The 10,983-nt window shown below is 33.7% G+C and overlaps 2 protein-coding genes across 2 annotated transcripts; both read left to right on the top strand.

The window, feature by feature from the left end:
- Positions 1–874: 874 nt before the first annotated feature.
- On the top strand, positions 875–5,705 carry LOC105271324 (gamma-interferon-inducible lysosomal thiol reductase). Its single transcript, XM_011312794.1, has 5 exons — positions 875–982; positions 3,733–3,903; positions 4,165–4,362; positions 4,940–5,095; positions 5,466–5,705. The coding sequence occupies exons 1-5, from the start codon at positions 935–937 to the stop codon at positions 5,559–5,561; spliced, it is 669 nt and encodes a 222-aa protein (XP_011311096.1). The 5' UTR covers positions 875–934; the 3' UTR covers positions 5,562–5,705.
- A 937-nt stretch (positions 5,706–6,642) lies between these two features.
- LOC105271323 (gamma-interferon-inducible lysosomal thiol reductase-like) lies at positions 6,643–10,807 on the top strand. The gene is made up of 5 exons (XM_011312793.1): positions 6,643–6,848; positions 7,958–8,125; positions 8,392–8,589; positions 8,672–8,833; positions 10,568–10,807. Exons 1-5 carry the CDS (start codon positions 6,801–6,803, stop codon positions 10,691–10,693), a joined length of 702 nt encoding a protein of 233 aa, XP_011311095.1. The 5' UTR covers positions 6,643–6,800; the 3' UTR covers positions 10,694–10,807.
- The last annotated feature ends 176 nt before the right edge of the window (positions 10,808–10,983 follow it).

Below are 10,983 nucleotides of genomic sequence, written 5' to 3'. Positions count from 1 at the left end.
TTTGTCTATGGGGTTGGTCCACGTGTTGGGCTGTTTCGTATAAACAGCCTAAATGTTTCCGTTATTCCCTCTGATCTGTCACAACAGGTCTCTTGTTCGTTTTCACGTCGAAAATATTTCCAACACTAGAAGCTTCAAAATTAACGAATCCAGATTTATCATATGCCAATTCATAGATTTCATTAATTTCAGTAATAATTATTATTAATTTTTTACCTGAATATTGAATTTCATATTATTATTTTTTTGACAGGCTATAAATTCAATTTCATAATAGAATAAAAAATCTGGAGAAGATTTAAATAACGACTTCCTTCAACATCCCGTTAAACCGAGACTTAACATTTCTGAATATAAAACGTAAAATAGATTTAAAAAAAGTTAAAGATTTTTTGTATCTCTTCTTGGATTGCATAAAAAAGTTCTTAAAAATTTGAATATCTTTTTTCGATTGTGAGGAATTCTACGAAACCTCATCTCGTTACTTTTTATCTCTTCGTGCCAGCATTCAACAACAAAAGAACACGTGAAATTGATGAAAGAGCCTTAAAAAAAAGACATAAAACAAAACAATTGCATGAAAGAATGCATTAAAGATTAAACAGTCATAACATTAATATCGAATTCTATTTTGAAGTCATTGTCAGGTTCGGATATCGCCTGAAATCCAATCCAAAACTCCGTTATCGCCAAACCAGTAATTGAATATGTAATTAAACCCCTTGCTTGTGAACCGAAGGTCAGAATCACCGAAAAACCAGTGGAAAGAGACAAGAAATCCTGACCCCGATGGAAATCAAAAGGATCTCCCACTCTTCATGACCTATTCAGGCATTCCCCACTCTGGAGTTTCCTTTCGCTTTATATAATGTCATCGTTTCACGAAACATTCTCTCAGTTTTTCTTATGATCTAGGAAGATATCCTTTCGTAAAATGATGCGATTACCTATCATTAGTGCTTTTGTACTCCTCTGTGGCTCGGTGAGTACATAATTTTGCCTTATTCTTGCATTAAAAATTACATGAAAATTAAATCGAAGAAATTCTTGAAAGTGAAAACAATTGACTATTTTTTGAGAAATTATTTGTAGTTATTACTCGAATGACAGTAATTTATTATAGTGTATTCGATTTTTTAATTCACTTCAAGTTCTTGAAAGAACTTGAAACGAATGCAACTGGCAAATTTTATCATCCGAGAGCTTTGCTCTCTAAAAGTGATATAATATACTTATTTTCCTCATGAGAATACTGCCGTGATTAAACAATCGAAATACAATAAAGGTTAATTAAAAGAACTTTAATAACAACGTTTAGTATAATATGTCAGAAAATATTTAGTGTGGAGCGATGTGATCTCATTTGGGTTGAGACTCGAACTGTCCGATGGATTTTCCGTTTTGGGGACCTTAGGTCCAAGTCCTCTTTGTTTATGACTCAAGCTAGATTCTGCATTGCCAGTGTCCCAAATGTTTTCCAGATGAAAACCCCGAGGTGTCGAGTGGAGTAAAACAAGGGCCTCATTGTCCTCAACCGTTTATTTACCAGTTCTAGTCGAACGCGTTTAAGTTTTTCCCTCACATGTTTACATATTATATACACAATAGATAGTACGAATAGGTATAAAAAGGAAAATGAAGTTAGTTTTGCTGAGTGCATGTTGATAATGTAGCGATAGTTTTGACTAGACTGTGTATGTGGCGAAATGGCACATTATGAAGGGTGCAATGGTGTGAGAGGAGTTCCGGAATTTAATAATTTACGGAGAGCCCAGGCTCTCAATTTTAATAGCTTTGAACTTTTTGAATATAATGTGCAAAGCGTATTTAACGTATATATTATAGTATATTATATTTAGATGATTAATTAATTGATTAATATAATTAAATAATAATCAATTAATAATTAATCAGTCGATTAATTAATTGTAGAAGCACTCAAAATAAAGTTTTAAATTTTGCATGCTACGTCGGTCTAATATGATCCGAAAAAGGCGGAAATATATGTGTGCGCATGCACCAAAAATTTTATATCATCGAGGTTGGTAAAACGCGCCTCCAATCTCGTTTTGCTTCTCTAATAAAAACGCGTTTTCGGCCACAATGACATAAAATAGCATCTCAGCCACGGCGATAAAAAGTGATTCTCACACATGCGCATTATAATTCTCGTCTTCGGCTCGGACTATAAAGCCGCTTTCGTCAGATTCACTTTTTCCGTCCTAGGCGTGAAAAATACTATTTTCCGAATTTTTCTTTAAATGTCCGGCCAAGAATGAATGGAATTTTATTTTTTTTTCAAATGAATATTATTTTCGAATGAAATACGGAAAACAAACTTAGGTAAATGTGTGGTAATAACTCAAAATAAGTCAGTAAAGTAAATCACATCGCATCTAATATTCATTTCTTCATTTGAAAAACACAATCAAACAACGATAGAAGGTAATACTCTTAAAATATACATTGAACGAAGGAATCAAAAAATTAATCCGCAAAATAAAAAAAAATAGAAATTCGGAGAGAATATCCCACTGAAAATGACGCGCGAAAACCCGTAAAATTTATTAAAAATCTCATTAAAAAATTAAAAATAAAATGTTTAAAAAGTTAAAAATTCATGAAGAGAAAGATTCATAAAGTGAATTCAACTGAAGGTTTCAAATTTCTCTCTTATATTCTATAGAAATTCACCTAAAACCGCGGATAAGATGAAGTGTTTAATAATTTTGCTTGAATATTTGTCTCCATGAAAATACTGAAACAATAAAAAAAAACGGAGTACCACGGAGGAATGGGTATGTGATGCATAATTTCAGGCTGAGTTAATGGACAGCGTTCAAAATGTTAATGTATTCAATAAAAATCATCCAAAAGGCATTACTGAATTCGTAAACTAATAAACAACCAGTTTTATGCGTCGTTTTTACCAAACAGATTTGATCAAAAATTTATAAACCTAATAGTTTGACTGTCCGTTAACTCACCCTGAACCCGTCTCTCCACGGTAAGTCAGGAGACAAAAAGGGTCCTATCCTAAAAAGGACAAACATCGAGACTATCGATATCTCGAAACTCTGTCACGCTTATTCCTCATTGGTTCAGTCATCTGAGGCGGCTAATTTGAATTTGAAACTCATTTAAATTAACAATTTTTAATCACGATTTTTATAATTACAGCGCGCTGTAGCGCGGGTTCGTTCTCGTAATAAAAAAAAGGCAAAACACTAACAAAACATATATTTAAAAAATAGCGCCAATTTAGCTCAATTAATTTCAAAGCAATACATATTTACCAACTTAATAAAGTAAATGTAAATGAGAGTAAATGCGACAATGAATTTACATGAAAGAAAAAACAATACGCAAAATGATGATTAGGAATTATATTGCAAATTTATTAGCAAAAATAAACTATACTCACCCCATAAAATATGCACATTTGATTTTTAAACGTGCATATCAAATTCGTTCACAAAATTTCACTCTATCAAGTTCTACACGGTGTTGCACTGCGGTGTGCACATAAGATAAAAGTTGTACAAAAAAATGTACACTCCAATTAAAAATGAATGTTTTTCGTAAAAATCGTGCACATTGAATTATAATGAGCTGAAGCTGATTACTTATTTGATTAGTCAATCCACTTGATTGTTTAATCTTTCAGATTGAATTGCTTGTTTATTTATATTATTAATTAATTGATTAATTTTGATCTTCTGTTTTTTTTAGAATGCAAATGCAGAATCTCCATGCAAATCTTCACCTTGCATCACTGTCGATGTTTATTACGAGTCCCTCTGCGGAGACAGCATGATGTTCATTAGAAATGAACTAGTGCCATCATATCCTGACCTCAAAGATTACCTAAATATCAACTTTATTCCCTATGGAAAGGCCTCTGTTAGTAAAGACAAAATTCCCAAATTCTTTCTCTCCTATTTCACTTCCAAGTGTCTCATACTATTTTTGAATTTCGCGCTTCTTTTCTTTCGTTGCAATATTCATCCTTTACTTAATGAAACGTTAATTGATTGATCATATTATTTGATCATTTCTGCTTTTATCTTTATTTCGAGAATTTTAACAGAAATTATATTTTTTTTAAGAGATATGTTTCTTTGGCGTACTTTCAAGATTAATTACCATTAAAAAATTATTTAGACCAAACTAGAGGAATCCAAGAAGTACTCGTTCACTTGTCAACACGGCCCAGTCGAGTGTCAAGGAAATAAGGCCCAAGGGTGTGGATACGACGCAATTCTCAACTCTGGCAAAACATATGAAGAAAAACAATCTCTAGCTGTTGCTTTTATCGGTTGCGCAATGTCCAGTGATAATCCAGGAACAGCTGTGCCAGAAGTAATTCATAACAATCCTAAAACAGAATATTTTTATTTCATCCATTATTGACGAACTTCTTCTACTTGATGAATTCAGGAGTAGAAAAAATATTTAAAAATGTAGAAGTTTGAATGCTTAGTTAAAAATCGCTAGAAATTCTTGATCGATGGCTCAAAAAAATCGTTCCTTCCACAGAAAAACGATGAAACGAATTTCAAATGATCTGAGGATTATAAACAATTTGGGTGAACGTTCAAAAACACGAAGTGGTGGACAGAAGCCGTCGCTGCCATTTTGTGTGCACGTACGCCCCTTCCCTCTGCATAGGGACTTCTAAAGATGGCGTCGCCGCCACCTGGCATTTTTAAATATGCATTATAATTATTTACGCTGTTGAAATTCCTTTCAATTCGCGTAATTTTCTTCGTACGGAATGAACTATTTTTTTGAGTCCTGGTGAAGATATTTATGTTACGATTTGGCTGCAAATTTAAGGGAAAAATTTCTTTCTCATTTTGGTACGTTTTTTTGCCACCTCCGAGGCGTCGGAATTGCTGATTTAGTTATTTATTTATTTATTTATGGTATTTTGCAGTGCGCTAAAACGACGGGATTGAGCGAAGAAACGAGGAAAGTCATCGACGATTGCATAAATTCGGAAAAAGGAGATGCTCTTCTGGCCGGTTATGGAGAGAAAACTCATGATTTGAATCCTGCATTGACATCTGTACCAACTATTATTCTCGATGGGGTGAGATATTTAATTCTACCATTAATTTACAATTAGTCCCTCATAAAAATCGATTTATCAAATCCTTTCTCTTTCATAGAAAATTTCAAGATCTTTTAAAAAACAAAAAATTCTAAATAGTAAAATTTGTCGAATTGCACCAGTCACTCCTAAAAATATTACATAACATATTCTGCATAAAAAAATAATGCAAAAAGAAAAAAATAAATTAAAATAAAATAAAAATGAAATGAGATTTTTACGTAAAAATTGGAGTCAATCCACCATTTCTTGTTATGGAAATTTGAGAGTATTTATTGATCCGATAGTCACGGTCTTGAATTATTGAGAAGAATAATTAATTTGAATTTTGTTATCGTAATTCATTCAGGTATACTCCAAGGAAAATCAGAGAGCAGCGGAATCAAACTTCAAAAAACTCATCTGCGATCGGATTCCTGACAAACCAGCTGCTTGTTCCAAGTGAATAAATCAAGAAGATATTTTTTCAATTCATTCCCAATGATTTAAAACTTGTTCTGGGCGTGATTTTACAATGGAGAATAAATGCGTGAATGAGTGAATTATGAAACGTAATAAAACTGAAGAATAAATGAATGATAATACATAGGACGATGAATCTTTATTCAAATTCACAAACTTAAAATTCATTCTTCATGGAGCAATAATACACACTTTTAGGCTGTGAAACTGGTCCTGAATTTCAGGAATAAATAAAACTGATGTCCATAAGGGCTGAAATTTCGACATCTCACCTATAAGAGCCAAGGCCTGAATATTCATCATATCACCAAAATATATGAAGTAATTTATCGTGAAATTCTAGATTACGCCCATCCACTTCTATTCGCAAGACCTGGTACCCAAAAAATGATCAGCCTAGCCGAAAAATCCACCCTGAGGAAGATGACCAAACTAAGGCACCCAGACAACCCGCTCCACAACCCCTCAAACACATTCCCATATCAACACCTAAAATCAAACCAATAGCGGACAGTCTCAAGGCACTAACAACAAACTTCTCCGTAAACAAACTTGACCATATTCTCGACCTCTGTCAAGTACGGCATCTCAACATCAGAACGCATTATAAATATCCCCAACACTCTCCCCTCGAAGATTTGAAACAAATAAAACAGAACTGCGAAAAATGGAACTCCTGGGGAGAGCTAGCGCACATTCTAGAGTAACAAAAACACCTCTGTACCTCTAATTCGTCAAATCACTATTACTTATGTCTAATTTTCATCGCACTAAATAATATGTAAAAACTCAGCGATTAAGACTATAGGAAAAATACTTATTTTTATGTAGGTAAATCATGCGTAGAACAATTTATATTATAAATAATCGAATGTAACTCACAGGCAATAGCCACTTTATTTTTCAAAACCATAAATTTTTAATGAACAATCGCCAATGGTGCGCTAGTCGCTTTAAATACAACAAAACAAATCGCATGATTTTGCTATCAACATGAACTTTCCCCGAGTTTCGAGATTAATATTTTAAATGAGAGGGCAGAATCAGTTTGACCCGCGGCAAAACCGCGATCGAATCCAGTTCTCACCATTCTCAACTGCTCCAAGGATTATCCATCATCGTAGCTGCATTTTTCCTCAATAAATTCCTCAGTTTGCAATTAGAATTTCAGGACTGATTAATGTGTTGATCTTTAACAGCGAGTGGCTAAAGCAAACAATAGATGATGAGATACGCTATCTCCACGATCTTTGGGCTTCTGTCTGTATCGGTGAGTCATAATTTCCATCGCATTATATCAACGGCTTCTGCAATTTATTAACAATACCCTCTAATTACCTCCGTTCTACTGCGGTAATTATAAGTTATAGATTTTTTACAGAAAAAACTAAAGTAGATGGAGAAACAATTTGATATATCGATTTTTGCGCAGATGAGAGTGCAAACAAGAATTTTTGGCAAAAAAAAAACAAAAAAGATGAAATATCTCGAAAAATTTGAACCAACCGGTATATATATTTTGATTGCTTGTTATAGCTGACATCAAGACGAATATTTTGAAAGAAAAAAAAATCATATCGGTTGGATAGTTGTTTAGATCAGGGCTGGGCAAACTCTGCTCGGAGAGCAAGTCGTGCTCTCGACCTCTATTAGTGCGTAACAAAGGGTAGACGAAAGCCCATTGTATCGGGTGATGGGCCTTTATGACCCACATCGTAAAAGCCCTTCTCCTCCGCTGAGATCAATCGAAGTGGGGGTGACGCTTAAGAAAAGGAAAAGAAGAGAAATTAGACTCATGTAAAGGAAAGCGAAATAAGTCGATCAGAAAAATTTCAATTTTTTTTCATGTGTGCATTAAAAAATAATCAGATGCGCGACAAGTTTTACCCTTCCGGAGGATAAATTCTTGCCAGATGCTTCATGGGATACTCCCCACCTTAGTACCTGTGAAGCCCCCACTACTGCCCCCACTATGCTAGTACTAAAACCCCTATTATTGAAATGGTTGTAAACTTTATTGGATTTTTAATCCGAGTTTATGGCTCTGCTCCGAGCTACCTAGAGATTGCCAATATCTAAACTTTAGATATTCCAGAAATTAGATCTACAAACGAATGAGAATTTTTCAAAAACGGTTGGATCGATTGGGCTGCAATTTGGGACAGAGTTAGTCTTGCATCATTATATTTTTATATTTTATATATTTTAAATTTAATCAACCTTGCAGGAGAAGAGGTTTTATTTTCAATTTTTTTTTAAACTACAAAAATCCATTTTTTCACAGTACAAACTTCCAGAATTTCTAGAGAAACTCCCTGAAACCCAGCATCTTTTGCAGTAAAAATTTTTTCTCATTTATTACTATTTTTTAATTTCCAGTGCAGCGGATCGGACGTATGTAAATCGTCTCCATGCATCGGTGTTGACGTTTATTACGTTTCCCTCTGCCCGTATAGCGCTAAATTCATTAAGGATCAATTAATGCCTTCGTACCCCGACTTGAAGAATTACCTCGATGTCAAGTTTATCCCATACGGAAAAGCAAAGGTGAGGAGAAAAAAAGTGGAAAATCGTTCATTCATTACATATAGTGCAGCTAGTTTCAATAATAAATTAACAATATATGCGACAGGAAAGGAAATATAATTTTTAATAATTAATTTATACCTATAATTGATTTCATTATGATATTATTATCATGAATATATTAATAAAAATGATCAATAAAAATAATAAATATTAATTGATCGTTATGATAATTTTTTTGTTTCCATTTTTATATTGTAAAAAAATTATAATCATCTACGCTCCAGTACAAAATGAACGGTTCAAACAAATACGAATTTGAATGTCAACATGGGCCCAATGAATGTATAGCAAATAAGGCCCAAATTTGTGGGTACGAGGCAATTCTGAATTCCAATAAAACTTTTGAGGATAAAAAATCATCGGCTGTCGAACTCGTCGGATGTGCCATGTCCAGTGCAAATCCTGTCACAGCTGTTCCAGGGGTCAGTCCCAAGATCAGATAATTAATTGAACAATGAAAAATGATTTATCGGTAGATTTTAAATTATTGCAATGTTTTTACAGTGCGCTAAGTCCATGGGGTTGAGTGCAGAAATCAGAAAAAATATGACCGATTGCATGAATTCGGAAATGGGCGATCGTCTTCTCGCCGCATACGGTGATAAGACATACGCCCTTACGCCAACTGTTCAAGCAACCGGAATTCCGGCTGTTGTTATCGATCATGTGAGTTACTTCGAATTTATTAGGTGTTTGTTCGTTTGTATTTTCATCTCGAAATTTTGGGGAGAGGAAAAATAATTCAATTGCGTCATTTTTTAATTTAATCTAATTAGTCTTTTAAATTAAATTGATTTAATCTTTCAAGTTCTTATTTTCAAATAGAATCAATTCCACAGATTTTACAAATTCCTTGAGAATTTTATGAGAAAGTTACTTCCAAGAAAATTACTCGGTATAATAATTTATTATCATTATAATTTATTTTTACAACTGATTATAGTGATAATGAGCAATGATTATGGTAAATGTATGGTTTAGGTCCACCAAAAGCAATAATCAGTTGTAATACCACGAGAGCTTCAAAATTATCGAGTATTTCCCGTTTCGTTGCAAACCAATGAAGGAGTCAAGTTTCTCAGGTATAAAAATGATTTTTCCTGAAAAATTTGACGTCTTCGTTTGTTTGCAGGGAACCTTGAGGAAAATACTCGACTAATTTGGAAGCTCGAGCGGTATTCGTCGGATTATTTTTTCAATCCAAATTTCGGTTAACAGAATTGGCCCATGAGACGAACCTCACAGTTGTCAAATACAAATTTTATTTTCAAAACAAATATATTTCAATTCAAATTAAGGGATCGAATTAAATCTGTCATTGACATCTGGGGTTAATTCGACTGGATATTATTTTGTTTCTTATATATAGGAATACCAGACAAAATTATCAAAAAATTATCAGTATAATACCATGGTCCTTGGTACCACGTGACATCAAATGGGCCAATCCTGTTAACGGAAATTTGGGTTGAAAAAATAATCATTGAAATATGAATTTCTCTGACGAAAAATCCATCCTTATCCTCTCAGTTCCCATTAACAAGACGAAAGAAGAGAATGAGAAACAACAAAGAGGTAAATACATCGAAAAATAATCCTGAGGTAAACTCTGTTGTCCCTGAAATTCCTTAAACCCCCTCTTCCCCCTGTTGTCGCTGTTGACACGACGAGCGAGTGATATTAAATTCAATAATTTGAATTGCTACGAAAGGGTAATGGCGGATAAATCACTCATTGTGTTCAGTCAGCGATGGTAGATGGTCGGGTGAGGTGAATTCAGAGTTTTAGTGAAGTGTTCAGGAATATTTGATGAAATCCATCTTTCTGTGTGTCCATTGTCTATAAATGTGCCAACATGTGGTGTCTTTGGAGCCGACACACCGCCACGTCCTCGCCGTGGCCCTGGATAACGCAAAGAGCAGTGGATTAAATGTCATATCTCTCATCCTAATTGTTTCCGGTTAAAAAGGTGACCAGATCCTTAATTAGGAGACAGAAACCCATCCAATCAAATAAAAAACATCCAGAATGGTTTGGTGGACCTAAACTAGACATTTACCAAGAAATAAATGATAGATTTGAAATGTCAAAATTCCATAAAATTTTCATGAAAAAATCCCACATTTTTAATGGAATGAAATGATGATGAATGAATGATTTTAAAATAGAATGAATTTCTCAAATTATTTTCTCCTGTACTCTACAGTTAAACAACGCTGTAAAAATGATGATTATATAATTATAATCAAATTCTGTAATTGTGCAGTAATTTTTCTAGAGTCCCTATAATTTCCACTACAATGTCACAGTAAAAATGTCTTCAAATGGTGCATTAATTCATTAAGTCATCCGTGAATTTAAAAAATCAGAGTAAATTTAATAACAATTATTTATTTGAAGGTGTACTCTCCCGAGAATCACAACGCAGCAATTGATAACTTCAAGAATCTCATCTGCAACCGCATCTCCGAAGGAAAACCTACAATCTGTTCAAAAGAATCCAACGGAATTATCAATGTGCAGTAGATGTCACGCCCTCGAGTAATCGAGAATTATTTTCTAATATTCACTGCATCTTGACTGCAATGTTGTATATCTAATCTCGTAGGAAATAAAAAAAAACCAATTGAATCATCTGTACGAGCTGCTTCAAACTTCCTCATTTTCACGGTCGATAAGAAATGCAATAAATAACTCAGTGTAATTCCCAGTGAATAACAAATTCCTTTATTCTACAACGAAAATTTTTAAACTGTAAGACACATGACACATCCCCTTTAACATTTATTTCTGTTTTTTTTAATCCCCAATTTTCT

Source organism: Fopius arisanus, unplaced genomic scaffold (genome assembly GCF_000806365.1).
Source record: "Fopius arisanus strain USDA-PBARC FA_bdor unplaced genomic scaffold, ASM80636v1 scaffold00107, whole genome shotgun sequence".
Classification (NCBI taxonomy): domain Eukaryota; kingdom Metazoa; phylum Arthropoda; class Insecta; order Hymenoptera; family Braconidae; genus Fopius; species Fopius arisanus.
The sequence above is the reverse complement of the archived record's forward strand: the minus strand, read 5'-3'. Positions and strand labels throughout refer to the sequence as shown.